Source organism: Trachypithecus francoisi, unplaced genomic scaffold (genome assembly GCF_009764315.1).
Source record: "Trachypithecus francoisi isolate TF-2019V2 unplaced genomic scaffold, Tfra_2.0 Lachesis_group3, whole genome shotgun sequence".
Taxonomy (NCBI): domain Eukaryota; kingdom Metazoa; phylum Chordata; class Mammalia; order Primates; family Cercopithecidae; genus Trachypithecus; species Trachypithecus francoisi.
In genome coordinates, this window is record NW_022681468.1 from 101264618 (window position 1) to 101291027 (window position 26410).

At 46.5% G+C, this 26410-nt stretch overlaps 1 protein-coding gene across 5 annotated transcripts in view; it reads left to right on the forward strand.

Moving 5' to 3' along the window:
* NTRK3 (neurotrophic receptor tyrosine kinase 3) overlaps window positions 1-26410 on the forward strand; it is a 402524-nt gene that overhangs the window by 315044 nt on the left and 61070 nt on the right. For all 5 annotated transcript variants that reach the window (XM_033189111.1, XM_033189103.1, XM_033189105.1 and 2 more), the window contains one exon: window positions 21694-21824. In XM_033189111.1, coding sequence (XP_033045002.1) covers window positions 21694-21824 — 131 coding nt within the window. The remainder of the gene's footprint in view (window positions 1-21693; window positions 21825-26410) is intronic.

The following is a 26410-nucleotide window of genomic DNA, read 5'->3' on the forward strand; positions in this document are numbered from 1 at the left end:
CAAGATCTGATGGCAACAGGGAAGGGAGAAAAAAGCTGGGTCTGGGAGGAGCATTTTAGTTGAAACCAATGAGTGCAATTAGGTTTGTGTCACTTCCTACAGCCCAAGCAAGCTGTTTGTTGGTCATCTGTCAGAGATGGCTGCCAAGATGCCATGTGCATTCCAAGATCCCTGGGTGCTGGCCTTTCCTATCTGCCGGGCTGAGAAAGGGACAATGGATGCCAGCTCTGGAAGCCCACTCAGGCATGTATGGCCCACTTCTCTGGCATGCTCCTGGAAGCAAAGGTAGTTGGAATCAAGGAAATACAGCATGGGAAAGAAGTCTGAGCACCTGCTCATCTCTTTCCTTGCAATGGGGTTGGGAAGAAGCAGTTATAGGTGGATTGAAGTAGGGTTAATGGCTAGGCCAAAGGGAAGCCTGGTGCTGTCACCAACACACCAGTGTCCATCCATTGCTTAGCCCATCTGGGCATGCCCTGGGCAGGACCTGCTGCAGCTCAGAAAGCAGGAGCTTTTAGGGAACAGACTGCACCCTCAGGAATTGGCCCTGCCACTGCAGCCCACTTCAGACCTGACTTACTTCCTGCCTGATTAACTTTCCCCTCTCCCACCCCAGCTCCTGCTATAGCTGGTATGCCAGTCTGCAACCCAGCTAATACTACAGCGCCCAGAAAAGTAGGTGCTCAAAAAATATTTGTTCATTTAAAAAAGTTATTAGCTAAGGCATCAATTAAATGTGACTTTAAAAAATCTCCCTAGAAGGAGTGTCTCCAGATTCTTTGGAAATCTACCCACATAGCTAGCTTGAGTTTTTTTAGGGGTCGGTGGCATATTCTTCTTTTAATGATGGTCAACAGTTTAATGATAGTCTCTAAACTTAATGCAAAGTGTAGGCTATGCATCAGGTTTACAAGGTGGATTCAAACGTGGTCTCTGCTTCAGAGGGAGATGGCCATGCACAGTGAAGTCATATACTACATTGTGATAAGTACCCATATGCCCTGAGCTTCCTGGAATTTCAGAATCCTGATCATACCTATGTCTGTCGAGATAAGTGAGTATCCCATCCCATCAGGTGCAAGGTTGCTAATGATCAGAGAGGCCAGGTAAGCATTAGTCAGACTTGAAGGATTTGAACTTCACCTGTGTTGAATGAGGACTAGGAAAAGGCAGCTGGGCCTGGGCATCAGAGATTGCTGTGACTTTATAACAGATAAAATCGGGGGGTGAAGTGGTAGAAGTGAGAGTGAAATGAGGCTTGAGAAATGATTGGGGAGCAGAAGAATGACATGGCATGCTGCTTAGAGTACCCATCAGAGTCTGGTGATGAAGGCAGACAAGGGAGTAATTTCCAGGGGAGGAAGTGTCAAGGAAATACTTTGATTAGGATAGGGGATGCCAGGTGTGGTGACTCACACCTGAAATCCCAGCACTTTGGGAGGCCAAGGTAGGCAGATCCTTAGAGGCCAGGAGTTCAAGACCAGCCTGGCCAACATGGCAAAACACCATGTCTACTAAAAATATAAAAATTAGCCAGGTATGGTGGCACATGCCCATGATCTCAGCTACTAGGGAGGCTGAGGCAGGAGAATCCCTTGAACCTGGGAGGCGGAGGTTGCTGTGAGCTGAGATGGCACCACTGCACTCCAGCCTGGGCAAGAGAGCGAAACTCTGCCTCAAAAAAAAAAGGATGGGGGAAAACTTTATTCTGCAGGTGAGGAGTCAGTGGGCAAGAGAGGTTTATAGTGTTGAAGACAGATGGGTACTAGATGGGTCCACATCCAAAAAGTAGATGGAAAAAAATGAGATAAAAGCTTGAGTGGAAGCTTTATAATCTTGGAAAAAAGAGAACAGTTATTAATTCATGTACGATGAGGAAAAATAAAGATAAGGTAAGTAGAATTAAAGAGAGAGGGAAATAAGGGAATTTCTTCCTATTTCCTTAGCTCATCTGAGAGTGAGTCCATTTATACTTGGAGATTTTTGCTCTGGTCCCTTTGACAGGAGGTCCTGGATTAGTCTTGTTCGAGGAGGGGACCCAAACAAAGTACTGATGAACAGATAGTCATTCTTGAAGGAGGCAGAGCACTGCCTATTTCCATCATTATGAGTTTTGGCTGAACTCAACTGCTCTACACACTTGATTTTGGCTGATGTCATAGCTAAATTTGGGGTCTGCTCCCCACTTTTTTTAGTAGGATTAAGCTGGGGAAAGGCAGCAGGCAACCTCCTTCATCTCCAGTTTCCCACATATCTGAGAATTCAACTTGGTGGCCATGCCAAGATACGCTGGCTCCATGTAAGGATGCCTTGGGACGGTGACCCAGAGACTGACGGAGCTTCCACGCCTGGCTCCCTCTTAACTGTTACCATGAAGAGAGTCGTGGAGCCTACAAAACCGTGACATATTTGAGGGCTTTCCAGTAGATTCAGTGGCCCTTTTGTGTTGGTGTCAATGCTTTAATGAGTTAATGCTGTGACCGAGCTCTAGCTTGAGCATAGGGCCCCAAGTTGAGGAGCAGCCGGGATGTTCCATGAAGATCGAGACCGGAGCTTCTGATTTTCAATAACTTTAAACGTTTATGTATTTGTGGGTAGAAGCTATGCTTAGATGGGTGTTGTCTTAAGCTCAATATGAACTCAGAGCTGTGATTGATGTCCTGTTGGGCACTGTCCTGATTTAATAACTAGCACGCCTGCCTTGGTTTCAGAATTCGGATCTGCTGAAGCTGCAGCCATCTCATCTGGTGCTGGATCTCCAGCTGCCACTTGATGTTTCCAGAGAGTCACAGGAACCTGTGGACTAATGTTAATAAAACCCAGAAAGGCAGCCGCTCATCTATTTAATGAATACTTGTTGAGCACCACTGTCCGCCAGGCAGTGGCAGAGGTGCTGGATACAGCACTGTTGGAGACACAAGGAGCTGGAGCTCTGCCCACTAGGGGACCAGATGACAAACAAACAAATAAGTCAGGAAGATAATTATCCAATGGTGGCAGTGCGAGGCATGAGAATTGAAATAGTATGTTGGGCTAGAAGTGACTCCTTTCCATTGAGTGGTTGAAGAGCGAGCGTTCATGGACAGGTAGTGGCTGTGGTCGTGGCTCTAAGGTGGCCCTGAGCTTGGAATGTTTAAGAAGAGAAGGAAGGGCATTGGGGTAGAGTGGAGACAGGGTGCAGCGGTGGCCAAAGGTATGCTCAGAAGGCTAGGCAGAATCAATTTCCATAAGCAATGATAGAGTACATTGGGCTCTTACTCTAAACTCTTGGGTTTGAAGCAGGGGAGGAACATCAAGATTCCTACTTTATAGTTTTTTAAAGATGACTTGGGTTAGCTCACCATGTCTCAGAGTTGGGGTGAGGGATGGAAGAGAGGGGTGGGAGAAGAATGGAAGCTCAGTTTAGGAGGCCCCTGCCCAGGTGAGAGAGCCTTGTGCCTTGAGCTAGGATGGTGCCAGCAGGATAAGGGGCAGAAGGTCTATTGCAGATGTGGACAGATTTGAGAATTGTTTGAGTATAGAGTTGACAGGATTTATTGATGGGCTTGGGAGCAGTGCAGAAAAGAGTCATCAAGGAAAACTCCTGGGTTAGGGGCCTGAACCGTTGAGTGAATGGGAATGCTGCTTAGCATGACATAGGCATGCCCTGGGGAAGGTCAGATTCAAGGGGAAGAAGCAAGAATTCTTTTCGGCTGTGTTACACATGAAAGACCACTAGACATGCAAACAGAGATGCCAAGTAGGGGTTTGGACAACAATGCTGATTTCACAAGCCAGATGATATCTGAGCATCCTTCAGATGAAATCGTTGGAGCTCCATGCTGAATAGACATTCCACCCTAAGGATGCTCAGAGTTGAGGCAGGCAGAAGTTACCTTACTCTTCCCCTGAAATCGTCAGAGTTCTTGCTTTTATTGAAGTGGGTCAATACAGACAGACTAAGCATCCTATATATTCCACTGCTCTTCTGAATCTTCATCCTGTAATGAAACACGCCTTTTATCAGTATTTTATGCCCCTGAAATCACTAATATGTGGCATTGTGTGTGGAGCGGCTTTTGCTGTAATTTTAGTGTTACGTGGGAAGTTTATGATGAATCAACACAAACTCCCATGTAATACCTCTTAGACATTTCTGTTCTAAAAGTCCTCCAGCCACCCCACCAACAGGCCACCCCCAAGCTTATAGGCTCCCTTTTGTTCTCTCCCAAGTCACCTGAGTTCCCTTCACTCATCACTCCAAATTCAGCTACTGCACTCTAAGGTTCAGAGCAGGGAAATTCCGCTACTGCACGCTAAGGTTCAGAGCAATTTAGTTCTTTCCTTTCCCAAGCTGAGCCTACTTTTGAATTTACACAGACTAATTAATGTGCTCTGCTAAACAATGTGCCGTCGACCTCAGGTGTAACTTCCAGCAGCACAAAGAACTGGTAGAAGCTTAAAATGATTCAATCCTCTGCAGAGGCAGCAGTAAAAAGACTTAGTTCTCACTTCTGTGAAGTCTGTCACCCCACCTTACAGAAGTGATTACAGTTGGATTCACAGTGCACAACATTTGTTTCCTCTGTGTTAACGTAATTACTGTACTCTATTTTCCAAAATAGCCACTCTATTTTCCAAAAGTTCCTTTTTCCCCCATACCCTGTGCTGACTGATTTCCCTATAGGAGCTTATTCAATCCTACCACAACACTGTGCTATAGGAAATCTTATGAGTCCATTTTGCAGATGAGGAGATTGAGGCTCAAAGAGGTTACACAGCCAGGGACAGTGGAACCTGGGTTGGAGTCCAGTCCAGTCTCTTAATGATGCCACACAATGTCCCACAGGGATGTTGTGCATAGATGTTCCCGCTGAGGGACTGTAGGCATTGTAATAATGAACTTCTTGGTGATAATTATATGAAGACAATTGCCATGGTGATGATAGCTGAGACTTGATGCTTACCTAATAGGTATTTTTTCTAAGTGTTTTACACATGCTAACACATGTGTACGCAAAACAATTCTATGAGGCAGGCTCTAGTATAATTATACCATTTTACAGCTAAGAAAACTGAGGACCAGAAATGTTAGGTAATTTTTCTAAGATCTCAGAGTGAAATGATTAGTGAAGGCTGGATTTGATCCCAGACAGTCTGACTCCATGGGTCATGCTGAGTGGGGTTGGCTGGAGCTAAGAGGATTGGGTGAGGAGGCAATAAAACCCACTGCTATGCCCCCAGTGGAGAGATGTCTTAGTCACAGCCCTGAGAATTGATAAATGGTAACCAGAACAAGGTGGGCTTCTCTGGACAGTTTTTGCCTAAATGACTACCCCACCCCTGCCCTAAAAAAGAGAGCAGGGTGGCTCACACCTGTAATCCCAGCACTTTGGGAGGCTGCGCGGGTGGATCACCTGAGGTCAGGAGTTCGAGACCAATCTGGCCAACATGGTGAAACTCTGTCTTTACTAAAAAATACAAAAATTAGCCGGGTGTGGTGGTGGGAGCCTGTAGTTCCAGCTGCTCAGGAGGTTGAAGTGGGGGGAATTGCTTGAACCCAGGAGGCAGGGTTGCAGTGAGCCAAGATCGCACCACTGCACTCCAGCCTGGGCAACAGAGCAAGACTCCATCTCAAAAAAGGGAAAAAGGCCTGGCAGAGTGGCTCATGCCTGTAATCCTAGCACTTTGGGAGGCTGAGGCAGGTGGATCACCTGAGATCAGGAGTTTGAGACCAGCCTGGCCAATGTGGTGAAACCCCATCTCTACTAAAAATACAAAAATTAGCTGGGCATGGTGGCACGTGCCTGTAATCTCAGCTACGAGGGAGGCTGAGGCAGGAGAATCCCTTGAACCTGGGATGCAAATGTTGCAGTGAGCCAGGATTGCACCCTTGGACTCCAGCCTGGGTGGCAGAGTGAGACTCCATCTCAAACAACAACAACAACAACAACAACAATAAAAACCAGAACAGCACAGTTTGTAGGTACCTGGAGTAACTTGCAGTATGTTCTTTGGGCATTTTTACACTTTTATTGCTGTTGTTGGAAGATGAAAAAACAGTTTCCATCTGACTGTTGCATGCAAGTCATTCTTCCATATATTCTCACATTTATACACAAAGAAATGGAGACCCAGGGAGAGTAGGTAGTCTATCCTGACCCCTCCAGATCTAGATATACACACCTTCCCAGTACCCCAAGGGTCCTTTCCTTGTCCCACCAGGGGGCTTATTACAATATATTCCAATTTCCTGGGTGACTCATCTATCCTCTTCTTTAGATCAATGAGCTCCAGGAGGAGCAGAAGAGTCTCTTATTCCCTACTGGAGACCCTAGCCCAGTTCCTGACACACATTATAAACTTTCACACACATTTGTTGAATATGAAAAGGATTGAACCAACATGTGATCCCTCAGCAAATAAGTGGGAGAGACCTAGTTGGTGCCTTAGTTTCCATCACTGTCAACAATGATCTGCTTTGTTGAACTGGCCTCTTTTCAGCCAAGTACCACTAAGCAGGGGGCTGGAATGGGGCCAATGGTTGTGCCTGTTGGCAAGTTTGGAGCAAGGGTTACTCACAGGCATTGGTGTAGGTCAACATTTCCAACTCTCTCCATCCTGTTGTCAGTTAAGACCCAGGCACAGAGCTACTCACTTGCTGCAGTCCCATTTAGCCACTCATAGGGCTCTCTATGCCAATGTGAAAGGCACTCAGCAAGGTCACTCTGTGTGCCTTCCACCTGCTATGAGTTTATCATTTGTTGCCTGCTGCCTTCTAGGTTCCCTGACCCATGCCATGTCCCCAAATATCCTGACCCTCTGTAGCGTGCAGCAGATAACAAACAGGCTCTGTAAGCTGAGCAAAGGCCCCAGTTAAGCACCTATGGCCTGGGGCAGTCAGAGTTCTCTGTAGCTCAAAGTGGCAGGCAGAACCTCTGCCGACAAATTCCTGCTTCAGGTGGACAGGTGGAGTAGGTGTGTTATTACAGGAGGGAGGACCTTTGAATTTCTGCTTGTCTCTGTGTCCACTGGCACAAGGCAGCTCAAACTGAGCAGTCTTGAGTAACAGAGCAGAAATGAATCTTAGTCTTAGCATGTACTCCATGCCTGGTACTATGCTAAGGGGTTTACAGATGAATATTACCTCATTTGCTTACAAGTATGTCAGCAGTAGATCACACTTCCCAAATGCAATGTCATATTAGAGAGGTTGAGTAAGATGTCCAGTGTCACACAGCTAGTTAGTAGCAGAGCTGGGAGTGCCCTATCTCATAGTTCACGCTCCTCTTTACCACACTCCTGGGAAATCTATGGCCAAAGAATTGTGCAACTTGTGCATGAGAAATGAAAGGACTTACTAAAAAAGACAGATACTGTGGCTGTCAGGGAACTTATGGATGCACTTATAGATGATTTTATTTATTGATCTGTTTATTTTTAGCATCCACTAAATGAAAATAGTGTAGACAGCACATCCGGTGAAAAGATGACATGGCTTTTCACACACGTTAAATTAGTAACCATGGGCACTGAACAGCAAATTTCATTTCCCAGATGCTGGCCGGCTAGAAACTTTTCTGGGGGAAGTCTCTTCAATGAAACATTTATCAAGTGGTTTTGCTCTGTTGCAGATAATATTTTTTTTCCTATTACTGGTCTTCCATCCAAATATTTAATTCCTTCCTGATTTTATAACTTGGATTTCCTAACTCATTCTGCCTAAGTCACGACCTGGAGTAAGTGGAGATTCACATATATTTGCTCCAAAATCTCACAGATAAGGGGAAGTTATACAGGATAATATTCATATGTAATTGACACAAAACACATTTGCAGGAGGCATGAGGTATAGCTGTCTTGTCATTCAGCCTCCATACTTTTTGTACTGAAAATGGAAAAATGAGTAAGTACTCAGAGAAGAGACGTAGAGGGAAAGGGCTAGTTTCTAGGGTAAAGAGCTGGTGTGGGAAATATGTCATCTCACGTATATCCCCTAGTTGGAATTTGTAGGACTATACAAAGAGAGGTCAAGGGCTGGCCTCTCAGAGAGCTGGCAGGAGAGGGATGGCAACCCAGGCCGTGGGCCCTGCCTGAACCCTGCACAGTGGAGGCTCAAGGAGCCATTCACATCTGCCCGAGAGCCTACAATAAAGATCTATTTCAGAGAAAAAAAGCATGCATGCATACACACACACACACACACACACCACACACACACACACACTGAAAAGGTCTGGCAGGAGCAGAGCAGCTGCAGAAGGCAGCAAAGAACAGGCTGGCAATGAGGTCAATAACCCCCACAGAGGAGGGGCAGGTGGGCAAGGGGGCTAGGAAGATCTTGTTCCCAGGGAAAGCAGAGAAAGTGGAGTTGTCTATTCCCAGGGAGGCCACAGCATGCAGACAATGTGTAGATGTCACCATATCAAGCAGCAATCTCTTCTGAAAAAGGAGAGCGGAAACATCCCCAAGGCTGATAAGAAAGGGGAGTTGGGGTCCTTCTGCAGAGCATGGAAGGATGACTCCTTTTGGGGCTCCTAAGTGTGTTTGATGTGTGGTCCTAAGGCTGATGCCCCAGAGACCTCACCTTGGTTCTTCTGGGGCCATCCAAGGAGGTCCAGGCCTATCAATAAGAGGTGGCCATTCATTAGCTGCACAGGTCTAGTGATATTCAGTGAAGATTTCTCCCTTTTCTATTTTCCACTGACCGTCAGTCCCAGAAACCACTTAACCTCCAATATCTGGGATCTTCCTAGAGACTAGTAAGAACAAATAGCATTGACATCATTGAAACCTCACACTTCTCTATGTGACTCAGTTTCTGTTAGTACCAGGAAAACAATAAAGAATTGTCTTCTGGTCCAAAGCACCATCCATGTAAGTGTTTGCGATGACTTTAGCTAGTGCCCAAAAGGCAGCAAACTCAGAGCTTGGTGAACACAAATGGATCTGATACAAGACCCCCAAGCCAGGGGAGGGATTCCAGGGGTCAGATAGGGGCACTCGTAATTCCACCAGCTCTTTTTCTTTGGTTTTCTTTTGTCGTTTTCTATAGAATTATAGGGTGGGGGAGGTTCAGGAGACAGGCCAGAAAACCACCGGCCAGTTTGTTTAACATCTGGTGTGGGAGAAACTCTTGGAAGTCAGCTCAGAGGATGTGGTGGGAAAACACCTGGCAGAGTGAGTGGACTTCGACAGGGGGAAGCAGGGATCCGGGATCGTGGAGGCCGTGCGGAACGAATCTGCTGGCTGCGCTGAGCTCAGGCTGCCACGCGGAGGGCCGGCGTGGCTGGGACTCGCAGGCCCTGGCCTCAGACCTTGTTCCCCATTAGATATAGGGTGAGGGCCAGAGTGAGAGGCTTAGAGAGGGTGGCGGAGGTGGGGCAGGAAAGGCAAGGGTGCTTGGCAGAAGCCCTGGCTCCGGGAGTGGGAGTGGGAAATGGGAACATACACTTTGAAAGGGGCCCAGCGTGGACTCCTGGGACTCCTGGACAGTCTCCTCAGTCTGCGGAGGGTGGGCTTCAGGGACTTCCAAAAGAGTCTGATGGAAATGGTGTCCAAATGCAGAGGTCACATGGAAAGAGATGGTGCCGAGAATAATGGAGTGCGGACAGGGTGAGCTGGCAGCCAAGATAAATTTGTGTCACCCGGGCTCCAGAGGAAGCCTGTGGGAGCTGGGCTGCGTTAGGCAGGGAGAGGGAGCTGTCCGTCTCTCCGGGGCAGGGAGAGGAGGTGGGGGTTCGCAGGGAGGCTGATCACCACCGCCTCTCCGCACAGCTGAGGGAAGACAGGAAGCCCCACTGAGGCAACCCGAGTTGCCCAAGGGAGCTTCCCTGTTGTGCAAGGGCAAGAGCGCTTTCATGGGGGGCACGTGTATGTCCTAGGAGCTCACGACTAGACCGGATTTTAAGCACTTTAGGAAGAAGAGGAAAGAGGAGTCTGTCTTTCTTTTTCTCTTTCTTTCTTTCTTTCTTTCTTTCTTTCTTTCTTTCTTTCTTTCTTTCTTTCTTTCTTTCTTTTTCTTTCTTTCTTTCTTTCTTCTTTTTCTTTTTCTTAAATAGAATCTTGCTCTGTTGCCAAGCCTGGAGTGCAGTGGTGCCATCTCGGCTCACTGCAACCTCTGCCTCCCAAGTTCAGGTGATTCTTCCACCTCAGCCTCCCGAGGAGCTAGGATTACAGGTGTGTGCCACCATGCCCAGCTAATTTTTGAATTTTTAGTAGAAACATGCTTTCACTATTTTGGCCAGGCTGGTCTCAAACTCCTGACCTCAGGTGATCTACCTGCCTCAGCCTCCCAAAGTGCTGGGATTACAGGCGTGAGTCACCACACCTGGCCAAGTCTTTCTTGAAGAAAGACCCTTAGGATTAAGGGTCCCACATGGGAATATTAGTTTCTATTTTTCCATGGATTCTGGGCCTGCTTTCCATTCCCTTCAGAAGCAGGGCATCATCTTCGCTCTGGTGTTTGAGCCTTCTGCTTTAAGCAAGAGTAAAGTTAGGCTTTTCCACAGAAAGTCCTCCCAAGTCTCTGTGGAAGGCCTCACTGGGTGACCTGTTCATTTCCTAGGGTCCTTTGTGCATTAACTAAAATCCTTTCCATCATTAAGTTCATCGCTGGGGGAAAGAATGAGGATAAACAGACTTCTTCAGGCCAACAAGCTTTTATTTTGGAACCTGGTGAATGTAGGAAGTCTAAGGGCTTGGCCTGTGTCCACAGATGAACTGGAATTTTATGCCTCAGTATAACTAAATTCTATCACATAAAAATCGAATGCTGATCTTTGCCAACACCACTTACTCTCTCTAGTTAGGCAGCAAGGTTGCTTTGAGCTGGTTTTCTCTGAGCTGTCCAGGAGGTGAGTTTATGTAGGGGGCAACAAAATAAGCAGAGGTGGTCCCAGGACACCTATTTTTGTGTAAGGAATAGACATTCTGAGGAGAGAAAGAAAAGATCAGGAAACTCTCTTATGGATAACGCAGGATTATTTCCGGTGTTGGGGATTGGGTTGATTTCTACTAGTGGAAGTGGGGACGGGTACCCCAGATGGAGGAAAGCTAGGACACAGATGCATAGGCACGAGCTCACGTGGTTGCTCAGAGGACAGTGGATGGCCAGCCTGTCCATCTGTTAGATCTATTTAACGCATTTGTGAGGATGAAGCCTGGGGATTTGGGCCAGGTTATCAGGTTATCAGAATTCTTAAATATCAGACTAAAAACTGCCCTGAAGACATAGATACTTTATGTTAAGGCCTATTGAGCACCTACTATGTGCCTCCCAACTGTTTTAAACACTTAATCTCTTACTTCATTTAAAGATATCAAAACACCATGCAGTAAGCACTTTAATAACAGTGACAATAATCAGTGAGGATCCTTGCAGGTTTGAGCAGGTGAGAGGAAGAAATTGGCATATTCCTTCCTAAACTTTTATGGGCATTAGCTCCTTCAACATGCTCCAAATGTATGACTGTACACATAATTTTACTGAATCCTCATGGCAAGTCAATGAGGTGGATATTTTCTTAATTTCACTCCTTAAAACAACATTTGAGACTGGTTTAGTAAATTGCCAAATGCCGCCTCTGAGGATGTGTCCTTGAGTGTGAATTTTTTTTTTTTTTTGAGACGGAGTCTCGCTCTGTCACCCAAGCTGGAGTGCACTGGCCAGATCTCAGCTCACTGCAAGCTCTGCCTCCCGGGTTCATGCCATTCTCCTGCCTCAGCCTCCCGAGTAGCTGGGACTACAGGTGCCCGCCACCTCGCCCGGCTAGTTTTTTGTATTTTTTTAGTAGAGACGGGGTTTCACCGTGTTAGCCAGGATGGTCTCGATCTCCTGACCTTGTGATCCGCCCGCCTCGGCCTCCCAAAGTGCTGAGATTACAGGCTTGAGCCACCGCGCCCGGCCTGAGTGTGAATTTATACCCAGTTTTGCCTCATTCCAAAGCCATGTTCTTTCTCGGTCCTCTTACTCTGATCCTGTTGTTTGCTCCCAAGGTCCCCTTCCTGTCCTTTCTTCTTTTCTTTGTGTCTGTTGCATTTTGGGGGGTGCTGCTGCCTCTCTTATACAGATCAAATAATGCCCTTTCTCCCTCTCCTGCCAGAAGCAGCTCAGTTTTCTCTTGGACCCATGGTTGTGGGTAGTTGTCAAGGCCAATGGTGTGTCCTGCGAATGGGTGACTGGGATCCTCTGGTCTCCCCTTCTATGGTTCACCCTGTGGTCCTCACAGGTGTTTCTCTTCCTGACCTCAAGACTTTCTGCATGGAGCTGCATCTCCTGGCTCCAGTGCCCTGCAGCCTATGTCTTGGCCCAGAGCTCTGGCGCTGGAAGGGACAGCCTTTAGCACATTGTGCTCTGTGTGTTCTGAAGAGAACGTGACATCACAAGGAGGGCTTGGGGGACAGAGTCAGATGCCAGGGATGAGAGGCCAAGGCAGTATTCCCGGGTAGTAGCTGGAAAAGAAAGGCCTCTGGGGAGATCGAGAGGTGGGATGTGACCCTCATATGGGCACTTTGAAGAGAGTTTGTCACTGTCAGGCCAGAAGAGGCAGAGGAAAGAGGGAGCCCAGCAAGTTGTCGGAGGGACAGATTCTCAGTCGGAGCCTGAGATTCATCTTTCAGCACCTAACTTCTCAATTCCAGATGGCTCTCCTTGGGGAGTTCTTTCGCTCTTTATTCTTGGCTGAAGCAGTCACTGCTTAATGAGAGCCAGAGGTACTCTTGCTACAGGAAAGGCCAACAGAATATGGAGACCAGAAAGTGGGTATGAAAGGGCAGTCATACTGTGGTTAGGGAGGCTGACATTGGGGGCCTGGGTATTGGTCGGTGTCTGAGCTCATGGTGGGAGCACAGTGGAGTAGCACCGGGGAGCAGGGACACTTCTGAACTTCAGCCTCAGCTTCTGAACTTCTTGTGTCAGGAAACGTGAGCTGGAAATTGCCCCAGAACAGACAGTCCTCTGCTGATCCTCTCTCTTCACTGCTTCCAGAAACAGCAGGGTGTCTTATTTGTGTGTTCATCTTGATGGGAACACAGTGTCTCGATGTCCTAGACCACTACCTCTAGCCTAAGGGTGCACACGTGCCTCAGAGTGGGACCTGCTGTTCGCTGAGCTTCTTCATAGCTGAACATGGAGGTGCTTTGTTTAGAAGTCTGGGGAGCTGGAGACTGAGGGTTAGGATGTGGGTCTCAATACTCTCCTGGTTCAATACGATCTTGGTTCCTCAGAGCCAGGACATAAATAAATCTGTTCTTAGGAACTTCCTGGATCTTTTCCCATTCTCACTCATCTTTCCTTTCTTTATGCCACTCCCCCAGATTCCCTTCTTCCTCCCTTTTTGCACTATTTTCCCTGCTAAAGTCTCTAGCAGTGCTTCAGGGAGAGTTTTAATTTATTCACCCATTCATCAAATAGTTGGTGAGTACCTACTTGGTCTCACACCCTGTGCTGGGCCCAGACTATGAACTTGAGCAACACATGTCTTTTGACTTTTGGCCTTTTGACTTGTGCAACTGCCAGCACCCTTCAGAGCCTCTTTGCAAAGATGTCAAACTCTGAAAAAAATGTATGAGGGAAGCCCTAATCCAGAGAAGGCCTAAGGATGAGTCATGGGCTGGCCAGCAGAAAGATCCAGGTTCTTATTCTTAGGTAAAAAATCCTGAGTCAACCTGGCCTCAGGGCAGCAATAGCAACAAACAGTGCTGGTGGTCATTCAACCTGGAATCCATTCCCAAGTCATTGTTACCCCATTTGATTAATCTTTTTTTAAATTTTATTTTATTTCTTTATTTTTGAGACAGTCTTGCTCTGTCACCCAGGCTGGAGTACAGTGGTGCCATCTTAGCTCACCGCAATCGCCGCCTCCCAGGTTCAAGCGATTCTCCTCCTTCAGCTTCCCGAGTAGCTGAGATTACAAGCACATGGCACTACACATGGATACTTTTTGTATTTTTAGCAGAGATGGGGTTTCACCATGTTGGCCAGGCCGGTCTTGAACTCCTGACCTCAAGTGATCAACCTGCCTCAGCCTCCCAAAGTGCTGAGATTACAGGTGTGAGCCACTGTACCTGGCCTTGATTAATAATTTTTAAATTCTAGACCTCTAAAAAAATTCTGCAGTTTTTCTCTTCGATCTCCAGCCTTCAAAATGTCTTCTCTTAGAAAGGTCCTTTACAGGAAACCAGGAGATGCTCTTTTTTCTCATAGTCTATAAATCATCCAGGGATGGCTCTGCAGGAGTGGTGGTTTGAATAGTTTAGCCATGCTCTACTCTTCTGTCCAGGTGGAGAACTGACTGGGTTGGCTGGAGACCCCTACAAAGGGCCTGTAGCTGGCCAGGGCACATGCTTGCCTGGCTATGCTCTTATGCAATACCATATGCAATTAGCTCCTCTTGCTTGCCATTCATAGAAGGTATGAGGTGAGACCCAGCCAGGAGGCCAGGAGAAAGTGTGAGGGCAGTTCTGTGAGGGCTAGCAGAAATTTGTATTTTGAGCTCAGGCAGGGCCCTGCCCTCTTGAAGGAGACCTCTTGGTGGTCTCCTTCCCCCTCAAAGGTTCAAAGCTGGCCCTTTTTCTCCCTCCTGCCACTTCAAACACCCACAGTTGGAGCTCCAGGAATGTTATTCTTTTCCATTTAAAGACATTCCATTTCATGTGTAATTAAATGTGTGGTATTGAATTAATGTTTTCTTCTGAGCCTTTTTGGCAGGCAGAGACCCTAGGGTCTGGTTAGTGCAGAGAAAACACACGCTTCTCACAGATCCTCCCTTCCTCACCCTGTTTTCTCTTCCCCCTTCTCCTGCCAAGAATCTCCCTCCTCCCTCCTGCATGTAGTCACCCTCAGGACTCACCTTGCAATGGGTGAGCCTAAGATCCTGGAAACTCTGTTTCTGGGTGGGGCAGTGAGATCTTGGATTTCTGCATTCTGGTGCTGGCTTTATCTTCAAATGTCATCCTGGTGGCTCACATTGAGCTTTGGTGGTGGCAATCAAGGGTAGCAAGAATAGGTTCCAGGATAAGGTGACACACTCTCTCTTTACAGATGTTATTGGTTTCTACCAAGTACTGATGCCAGTGCAGAAAGCAAAGCCTCTCTCTGAAATAGGGGTTGCAAGGGTTGAAGGGGGCTGTCATGATTAAAGGATGTCTAGAGGCTCAGCACAGCCTTTAGAGTCCCACAGGACACCTCTAACAGCTAGGGGGTCTTGGGAAAGTTACTTAACCACCTTGAGCTTCAGCCCCCTCATCTGTAGCATGGGGACAGCAGCAACATATTATGTTTAAGAGAGTTGTAGGGCCAGGCACGGTGACTCACGCCTGTACTTCTAGCACTTTGAGAGGCTGAGGTGGGTGAATCACCTGAGGTCAGGAGTTTGAGACCAGCCTGGCCAACGTGGAGAAATGCCGTCTCTACTAAAAATACAAAAATTTACCAGGTGTGGTGGCACATGCCTGAAATCCCAGCTACTTCGAGGCTGAGGCAGAATTGAACCTGGGAGGTGGAGGTTGCAGTGAGCCCAGATTGTGCCATTGCACTCCAGCCTGGGCGACAGAGCAAGACTCCGTCTCAAGAAAAAACAGCAACAACAACAACAACAACAAAAAACACAAAAGACAGAGCTGTAAAGATGTCATGTGCTCAGCCTGGTATCTGGCTCAGGATAAGTGCTCAATTGATGGCAGTTATTTTTATTATTAATGAGGGCACAAAGGGATAACAATAAGCTAAAAGAGACCAGTGCAGAGCGAGATGGAATCCACAAGGGAAAGACCTGGGAGGTCTCAGTGATGAGGACAGGAACCAGTTAGGAACCGAGTATCAACATGAGCCGGGGAAGATGGGAGGGCAGTATGGTTAGGCGCTCCCACTAGGGGTCAGCCCTCAGGGCTGCTGGTGGTGGCAGGGGGCTGCTTTTGAGCCTCTTAAGTCCCACCTTCAGAGAAGGACTGTCTCAGTCCTGTCCACACACATGGTTCCCAAGACAATAATTAGCCAAAGCACCGAGGTGGCAAACAAATTTCTGTTAAGGCAGTCTGAGTGTGACTGAGTGCACGCACTCATCTTTGGGGACCGAATTTGCTGCTTGGCATACAGCAGGATCACTGTTATTTATAACCACTGACCCTGGGAAATCGGATTCCTCTCTACTGATCAATACCAATCTTGAGTAGGTGGCTGTCTCTGCCTTTTGATGTCTTTATTCCACTGTCTGACCAACCTCCTCCCGCAAACTGTTTTGGCCTCTGAAGGAGGAGGAGGTCAGGCATGGTGGTGGCAGCCTTAGACAGAGCTGGTGACCAGAGCCGGGGCCAGCTTACTCCTGGGCAAGCTCGTGCCATTTTATTTTAGGAGAAAATCATCATCCTTCTCCACATTTCTTTCCAAGCCATGATTTTATTTGCAAGATAGGTGTTGAGCTCCTAGTTCAAATGAAAATCAGAAAGGAAAGAAACACATCTGTTAAATGTCTAATATATTTTGGATATTTTATATCATCTTTATTATCTAAAAATTTTAAGTCATCCTCTCAACAATTCTGCCAAGTCAATATCCATGTTCCCATTCTACAGATAAGGAACTAGAGGTGTGGAGAGGATAGGATTCAATTAGTAAGTAAGAGCGTCAGGATTTCAATAGAGATCTGTTTTGTTTGTTTGTTTGTTTGTTTTCCAGTCTTAGTCTTTCAGCAGTGCCATTTGGGACAGGTGTTTTTGTTCCCTCTTCCTCCCTGGTCCGCAGGGCTGAGCAGTTTATGCCTGCCACCTCCGTGCCCTCATTCTCCCAGAACAGGGAGGTGAAGCTGACAGTGGTCACCTCTGTGTCCAGCGATGTTAGTGTATCCAGCAGCTATGTGCATGCCTCCCTTCCCACCCCACAGGGCAGCCAAGGGGAACAGAAGTAGGACGAGGGATAACCCCTGCCTGCCCACTGACCTCTCAGGGCTCAGGTTTTCTGTCCAGAGGTGACCAGTGACCTCAATGGATTAGAGATTCTGCTCTAGGTCATGCTTGCTGCAGACCTGGAAGACCTCCCAGAAGTGAATCCCACACATATGGAATAGTTATCTTGGTCCCTACTAAGGAGAAAGAATTCTTGGAGCAGCCACTAAAATGCAGAAATCTTGATTCTGTTCTTGTGTCAGATGAACCGGTTGTCCTGTGGGAACAAGATCTACAGGTGGCTTCTTCTGGTGGAACCCAGTTGGTGGCTGTCTCACAAAAAGGATTGAGGGAAAAGCCAGGTCAGAAGGTCCCAGGAACTCTTTTAATTTCCCAAAGAACCCTTCCTGTTATATAGCAGCCCCCTGCTTTCTCCAGCAGCCCCTTCTTTGTTGGAGATTGGGAAGTCTTCCCACGGCCTGGGCTATTCATCCCCCTCCCTGCCTCCCCTTCCAGTGTCTTCATGTCTGAGCCTTGTGACCCAGACTCTGCTGGGCCAGTCAGCCAGGCAGTAAAAGGAGATTGATGCCCTCTCCTCTTAGGAATATCCATCACTTTTTGGCGTGTGGGTCAGATAGCTTCACCAGAGGCCGCTCTGAACAGCACTGTGTGAGCTAAAAGCATGCAGAAGCAGGGACCCAAATAGACGCATGGACGTCAGAAGTGAAACGGCTCACTCCAGTCATTCCCCAGGGCCTGAGCACAAGCTGTTCCTCCCTCACTCTGTCCCCAGATATACCCTTCTCCCCAGGGCTTTGTCTGTTCTGTAAGGCTTCCAGTGGGGGTTCCTGCCCTTGCCCTTGGGAAGATGTTGTCATAGAATTCCAGGATGAGCAGGGTGAGGGAAACCTGAGTAGTGGAAGATGGAGGGTTAAGCATCTATGGACTGGATCATTTTAGTGGCCATAAAGCTGGGAGGACAGAGTGAAGGCAGCCTAAGGTAAAGGGAAGAACACGGATTTGGGAGTCATAAACAAGAGAGTCCTTCCTTGTCCGCATTTTACCTCTGTGAATTTGGCAAGTTACCCCCTGCCTCTGTTTTCTCATCTGTGAAAGGGTTGTAATAACACTTATCTCTCAGTCTCTCAGAGTTATGATGAGAATCAAGTGTTGAATACACAGTAGGTGTTGATACATAGGGTGCAAGTTAATTCTTTTTGCCCTACTTTTTCCTGGGTAAGTTCAGTGAAAGAAGCTGCTCATATGGTATTCTGGAGTCTTCAGTCTTGTTGATGCATGGGGTTGTCCACATGGAAGTGATTTGCCTTATGTGTTTGGCCCTAATCCAGCCAGTCTCTGCCAAAGCTCCCTGGTTACCTTGTGGAGCTTCTTATCCTCATGACGAGGAACCAGTCCTCTCCTGGGGGAGAATTTATGGTCGAATAAAATCTGTGCTTATTTCCTGTACCTCTTTCTGCTCCTTCCCAGCACTCACCACCCTGCCCAGGGCTAAGCATAGGTATTGGTGTCAAAATTCTTTCACCCTGAAGACAACAAGAATGAGTCAAGGCTATTTTCTTCTGAGCACCTGAGTATTTCCACATCCCTGAAAAAAGGTCCATTTGCACATTTGGGGAAGACACTTTGGCCCACGGGAGGCTTCTGCGTGGCCTTTTTCACATGCTCCTGGAGAGCAGATGAGCTTCCAGTAATATGGTCACTTGCCCTCTGCTACCTTCAAGGCTCACAGCTGTCACAGCTTCCCCACTCCTGCAGCCAGGGGTTTGCAGCTGCTGCCAGGCTCTCCTGGGATGTTGAGGGAGGGCTGGGAAACCACTCCCTGGATGCTGCTCCCACTTGGCTTGTTTGAATCTCTCAGGGGTTTTGATTCTTGCTGCTGAGGGAGGGAGAGGAGAAGGATGGGTTCCAAGACGTGACTGAGGCACAGCAGCTGAAAAACAGAGTCTGGTTCTCTTTAAAGCTCCTCCGTTCCCGTTTTGCATTCATTGTAGCTGGGAGTGAGTGTTCTGAGGGAAGCAGTGAGGTCTCTCAGCCCAGAGTTGGACTTGGGGACCCAAGAAAATCTATAATATTGTTTTGCCTTTGTAGATATGTTTCTAGAACATAAGAAGGCAAGATAGGCATGATCTGCATTGCATGGATGCATAGTTGGGCCTCTGAGAAGGGACTTGACTCAATCTAGGCCACACAGCTAGGGAGGGAAGGAGGACCTTGGAGCTAAGCCCAGGACGTCTCACCTCCTCCTGGGCTTCTGGAAGTGAGGCATGGCTAAACTGTGAGCACGGTACTTGCTTAGGCCAAGTTGTAAAGGTAAACTTCTTCAGCTGGCTAATTTCTCACCCCTCCAAAGAAGCTGTGTTCTAGTGGTTCTCAAAGTGTAGTTCCTGCACCAGCAGCACCTGGGAACTTAGAAATGCATATTCTCAGGCCTCAACCTGGACCTACTAGATTGGAATCCCTGGTGGAGGAGCCCAGCAATCTGTTGTAACAAGCTGTCTAGGTGATTTTGGTGCATTCTCAAGTTCTCCTATTACAATGCAGAGGGAAGGTGGGGTCAGGGTGGAGTCTGGGGCCAGACGGGGCTCTTCCCCCAGTAACTTGGCAAGCCTGCCATGTCCTGATGCTCTGAATCCCATGCCCAGCTCAGTCACCAGGTGGGGATGCCTGACTTGGCCCTCATTTCTCCTTTTTGTAAAATAATAGAATAATGAAAATGCCAAAACACAGCCTACATTTTGGAGGACTTAAAGGTTTACAAACTTCCATGCTCAGGTAATAGGTAAGTTAAACTCGTGCTGTTCTCCCCATACCCATTTTACAGGTAAGAAATCTGAGACCCAAGATTTTGTTGTTGTTGTTCTGTGAGGTGCACAAGTTCTTGGAGGATCCTGGTCTTGAAGCAAGCACCTGTGGCTTCCCAGGCCTTCCCAGTCCTGGCGTGTTCAGAGATGTGGGCTTGACATTGTACAGCTGCCGTTGTGAGCCCTGTCTTCACTCCCAGGCCATGTCAGGGCATTCAGCTTGCAGAACCCGTGTGTCATCCCTAGTCACATGGGAATGATTAGGTAGCAGGAGCGGGTAGCCTCCCGAGAGAGGGCCTGACTTCCTATTTTCTTGCAGCAGGAGACTCTTTAGCCTTGCCCTCCAAAGTCAACAAATACCATTCCTCAGAGGCTGAGAAACAGAGACAAAAAGTGTGAAGAAGGGAACCAATTTTAATCCCCTCCCTGTAAAGACTGGGGCATAGCCCTGCAGTGCATAGCAGCCACATTGCAGCCTGTGGCTTGGGAGGAGTGGTCACCAGCAGCTGTTAATGTGCAGGTCTGTCCTGGTGGGAGGAGAAAATCATAGTCTGTAAATTCTTCCTCCCTCAAATCCTTACTAGGCAGATCATCTGGGACACTGTGGGGATACCAAAGACTCTGATGGGGGAAAAAAAGATTCCTATAGTTTTTTCTTGAAGGAATCCCCAAACCAACAAAATAGTACCCCAAGGCTTCCAGCCATGCCCCTCTGTCCCTGTTATGTCTCCTCACTTACGGGGATGATCTGCCATGGCCCAGGATCTGCAGCTTTCATTTCTCTACAAAGTCACTTGGGATAATCCATGTTTTGGCTCTGCAATGCTCTTCGTAATGTGAATACAGGTATTTAATGGGCTTCTGCCTGGTGAACAATTAATGTAAAAGTCAGTGAGTAATCTCAGGTTTGCTCCTTTCATCACCAGCCCACTGCTTGTACAACTCCTTTGTAGCATTCTTTCCAAATAGGTGGGAGGGCTGAGGTTACAGCTCTGCTTTCTGCAGGCAGACAGACCTCAATTAGGTTGCTAAATTAGCAGAGGCAGGGGCAACCCTTCTCTCTGCACACACCCTTGTTCTTGGATGGACTCTGAGCTTGCCTTTTGTGGTCTCATTGGTCTTTCTCTCTTTCAGAGAAGGGTTGGCCAAGTAGAGGTTTCCCCCAGATAATCTTAGCTACCCCTTAGAAGTCTCTGTCATGAACCAGGCACTGTGATGGGGTCACTACAGCCTTTATGTTACCACAAAAACCAGTGTGTCTTTGTGTGTGTGTATGTGTGTGTGTGTGTGTGTGTGTGTGCGTGTGTGCATGCATGTGTCTATATCTTCTATGTCTTTACTTTGTCCTCAGCCCTGGGCCAAGCTCTTTGTATGGATTATCTCATTTAATCTTCACAAGAATTCAGCGAGGAAATTGTTCTTGTTAATCCCATTTTACAGTTGAGAAAATTGAGGCTCTGAGGCTAAATAACTTTCCCAAGCTCAAAAAACTAGTAATAGAGTGGAGCCAGGATTCCAACCTGATTCTCGATCGTACCCTGGAAACCTTGCTTTTCGAAGTACGACCAACAGCAGGTGGACATGATCTGGGAGTTTGTTAGAAATATAGATTCTCAGACCCACTGGATTAGAATCTTCATTTTGACAAGATTCCCAGGAGATTCATGTGCACAAAACTATGGAGACTGCTTTGTGCTATCTCCAATAACTCTGGCTAATTAAGACCAGAATCCTGTGCATTAACTACTAACTCCATTTGCCAGCAGAGGATGCAGTGGTTTAGAGGGGTTAGGAGTTATTCAGGGACAGCACTGAAATTTGATTCTGGCCCATACTCTCAAACCACAGAAGGATGTCAGGTTTTTTGCTAAAGTTGGGGTGCTAGAGTTTGCCTTTGCCTGCTATGGGCTCAGAACCAAATTCTCCACTCTAGACCTCTGTACTCTTCTGTCTCTCTGTGTCACCAAATGAGGATTGATTTGCTGCCCTCCTCTTTGTCTCTGTCCTACAGATGTGCAGCACATTAAGAGGAGAGACATCGTGTTGAAGCGAGAACTGGGTGAGGGAGCCTTTGGAAAGGTCTTCCTGGCTGAGTGCTACAACCTCAGCCCAACCAAGGACAAGATGCTTGTGGCTGTGAAGGTAAACCCCAGAGGCATGTGGGCACCAGGAGGAGGGCTGGCTGAGGGCCCAGGGAGGGAAGGAAGAGGCTCACTCCATTTGAGAAGATAGTGCTCAATTGGCTTTCTCACATGCAATCAGACGACTTTGTTCCAAGGTCAGTGAAGTTTCCTAGAGACCACAACAACTTCCTTTGGCTTCCAAGGTCAAGGGCTGCAGCAATTAAGGGGGCTATTCCTAGGGAGCAAGTTTATTCTTGTAAATGACCCTGGTCCTTTTCTGGTGACCCTGTGGTTACCTCTGTCCCAGGGCAGGCCCTCCACACTCCACCCTCCACCATGTAGTAGCTTTACAGGACGTGCTGTCTGTGCCTGGAAAGTCACATGGCCATTTCTCAGGAGTTGAGCTGTTGTAGCGTGGGCTGTTTAAGGAGGACTGGGTAACCACTTCCCAAGGGCACAAACATCACTGAGAATAGAAGAAGATGTTGGGGGAGGGGGTGTGGCGGGGAGGCAGGGAGTTAGTACTGGGAGAATAGTGAGGGAGGTTGCAGAAATTCTTAGGTACTTCCCATGGGGTTCAGGTTCAGACCCCAAGGGGCAGCATGCCTGGGAGAAACTTCTTCCTGGCAGCTGCTGGAGGGCACCCTTAACCACAGGGCTTCTGTGTTGCCAAGACACATGGCAGATTTGCAGCAGGAGTTGAGTTGCTTGGGGTAGGAGAGAAGGGGCTTTGCTACTACTGGTTACCCTTCCAGACTCTTCCACCCAGCAGTCAACAGCTTCTCTTTGTAAACCAATGCTGGACAAATCTTTGAACATGGTTAACATAAACAAGAATCAGGTAGCCTCATGGAGACATGCACAGATCTCTGGAGCCCTTCTCTGGAGTCCGGAGTGGCTTCATTGCATGCAGTGAGCAGGCTTCTGAGGCCACTGTAGAGTATGCAGTGTCCTGAGATGTGGGCCAACCAATGTCAGAGATATGGCTCCCCATGAAGACATTCACCCAGACCTCAGAATGGTCCAATCCTTACCATTGAGGGATCACAAAGGCAGTTCTTGTTTCTGCAACTTTTGGGTCTCTGTATTCTTAGTCTTGTATATCTACAGATTGTTTCTGTCCACAGAAGGCAAATGACCTCAAGAATGAAGGCAGTACAGTACAGGCATAGCATGGGCATCAAAGAGCCTGGGTGCAAATCCCAGTTCTACCACTGATAAGCTGTGGGAACTTTCACAAGACACTCAACTTCTTCGGGCCTCAATTTCCTTATCTGTATAATAGCTATAATAATATCCCCTCCTTAGAATATTGGGGATTAAATTACACAATGTGCCTAAAATTCATAATGCACTGCTTGGGGCTTAGTAAAGACTCAATAAAAACTAGTTGGCATTTGTTTCTATCATCATCATTGTCATTGATGTTGATATTACTGAATGTGCTTAGATACAAGATGTATGACCTGCCAAGCTTGCATTGACTATCTAGAATAGGAGTCACCAAACTTTTTCTCTAAAGGTAAATATTTTAGACTTTGAGGGCCTTATAACTCTCCATTGCAACTCTGCCCGTGTTGTTGGAAAGCAGCATAACAATACATTAACTAATGGGGGCGGCTATTTTCCAATAACTTTTTTTATTACCAAAATAAGCAGAGTTTGCTGACCTCTGCTCTAGAAAATAAATAAGAGTACTGCATCCTAAAAGACTAATGATTATTATTGCTGTACATCCTGTAAATAAACTTGCTCAGTGTGTCTCTGTAGACATGAGATGGTCAGATGAGCAAGGGTGTCTTTAAAGAGCTTGGAGGAGGGATGTAGAAAGGTTTCTAATGTTGTCCCTAAACTTAGGATCTGCACTGCCCTGGCATTTTTAATATATAGGATGACATTAATTCACGGGGTGTTCCAGCATCCATCTGGGGACTGGTGAATGAACTGAACATTTTTGCACTTTCAGCAGAGAATGAAATGATGACTGAAAACCCTGGGAAATGTTTCTCTGAGTGGTCTGGCATTAAGGGGCAGTACCCAGACTGAGTAATGCAGAAAATGTGTTTCTGTTCCCATCCTTTTAAAAGGATTTCCTTCTTTCCTTGGATCTGGGGACCTTGAGGAGATGAACCCTCTGGGATTTTACAACATGTGTCACTCAGTGGATCTGCCTAGTGGTCTGTCTGGAAAAGATGCCTATGTCCTCCAGAGAACATCTTGAAAATGGTGTTTCCTACTTCCTCCCTTCCTTAGATTCCACTCTATTTTTTTTTTTTTTTTTTTTTTTTTTTTAGGATCTTTCCTTTTGAGTTGGTTCTCATGTTGGTGCAGAGTGATTTTGTACTTCTAGAGAACACATACAAGTATAACCCAAGATAAAGTTTTCCCAAATCTATTGGCAAGAATGTTTTGCCCAGCAGTTGCTATGGTACAAACAAAGAAGCAGAAACTGCAGCCTATTTTTAAGGTGCTTACAGCCTGCTGGGGAGAGGGAGCAGTATGGTACAGGACATAATCTGCATATATGTATAGTATAAGTGTGACATTAAAATAACATCATGTATGAACTGTTAAATAAGTGGTGCCACTCTGAAATCATCATTAGACAAACAGAACATTTACACAGCATTCAAACCCAGGCAACCCCTTCCTTCACAGAGGAGGGAATGAGATCCTTCTCCCCATTTTTCCTTTTTTTTCTCTGTCATTTCATACTCTGTCCTGGGTGAACCTCAGTGGTCTTCTAATTCATGAATTCTTCATGTGGTTTTATGTGGTCTAGAGCTTTTCCTGTCTGTGGAGGTTTTTGTTTTCACTTCAATGACCATATATTTTATTTCCAAGATATCTAATCGGTTCTTAATTTTGTTACCTTAATTTTATTTCTCCCCCTTCTTGTGGCATGCCTTCTTGTTTTCTTTAGAAAATGTATTTCTTCACTCTTTTTGAGCATTTACTTATTTAAAAATCTTTTTGAGCTATTCTAATAAAATTGATTTATCTTCAGGAAATTTATGTCCTGGTTTTTGATAAAATTAGTCATTTGGATTTAGCATTATATTTCTTCCAATATATCTGAACTTCAGCTTTTGGGTTCCTTTTGGCTTGAAGGGTGTTTTGGTTTTTGTTTTGAGTAGTCACAGTTTCCACTTTCAATTACTTTAAATTGAAGCGGGAGCTTAAAACATTTGTGAAACAATCTGAGTGCAGAATGTCAGATTTTTACTGTTTTCCCTATGTTTTTATGCTTTTTCCTTCTACTCTTAACAGTATTTTTAACCACTGACCTTTAGCAGGTTTTTTAAAAAGCATTCATCCTAGCTTCCATAAAAACTCCCCAATATACACTCATATTTCATTGGTTTCTAGAGCATTTCATTACATTAAGTAATTATATTAGCAGGTTTAGTTGTTATGAATGAGTTTGGGAGCAATCACAGACGACTCTTGGTAAACCCCTCTGTGGGACAGAAGTATTTCCCTGGGTATCCAGCTAGCAGGGAGTATTCAGGATCTCATGCTCTGCAGAGGTCATAGGCAGTGCCAACTAATCTGGGCTGTCATGTGGACACAGCTCAGTGGAGAGTTTTCTGGCCAAAGGAGCACCAAAGGCCCTGAGGCAGAGAAAATCTTGGAGGGTACAGAAAGGTCATGAGACTGAAGTGTAATAAATGAGGCAGGAGGAGTGTGTGCGAGGAGAGGAGGCAAAGAGAGATGGGGAGACCAGACCTTATAAAGTCCATGACTGTGTTAAGGAGTTTGGATTTTATCCTATAAACACTGGGAAGCCAATGGCCAGTTTTAAGCCAGGAAGACAGATGAGAGAGGGGCATCCTTTTATGTAATAGCTACCCATCTTCTTTCCTGGTAGAGTTATGTGAGACTGTCACCCAAAGGAAGTGGCAGTGGATTTCGAGTCAGTAAAAGAAAGATGATTTTATAATGAAAGGGGATTGATTGGTGTGTGTGTGTGTGTGTGTGTGTGTGTATTTGTGTGTGTGTTTGTGTGTGTGTTTGACCACTTAGGATTTAGAACATTTAGGAATGTGTGTATATCATATATATATCATAAAAATGAATTTCAGGATATTAATGAAATCTGAAACTGAACATCCTTTGAAATATCTCCCCCTAAAAAAAAAAGACAGTAAGATGGAGGGCAGCAGGGTTTGGACAACATGAAGATGCTGAATGACCCAGGGAAGAGTTGGGAGCTGTTGAAAGGTTGTGTTCTTGCCATCTAGCCTATTTTCCTTCCATCCAAATAAACAGCCTTACTGAAACCCTCTCCCCAAGGCAGAGTGGACATGACAGCTGGTGCATGTTGAGGGGAAGATAAGAAAGGGAAATGTCCACAAACTTTGGAAGAAAGAGAGGGAGAGAAGGAGGGCAAATTCTAGCTCTCCTTTTTGTACTAAAGATACCATACAAAGGCCTGAGCCAGGAACTTCCCCAGCTTCAGAGACCTCTTGGCAAGATGCATGTCTCTACACTGACAGTTAGTGGCTATGATAAATTGGTTCTTTCCCATGCCACTCACTGGTGACCCATTTTGAGGTTTCCCAGCCATGAAGATATTAAATGTGGACCCCACTGAGAGGGGCC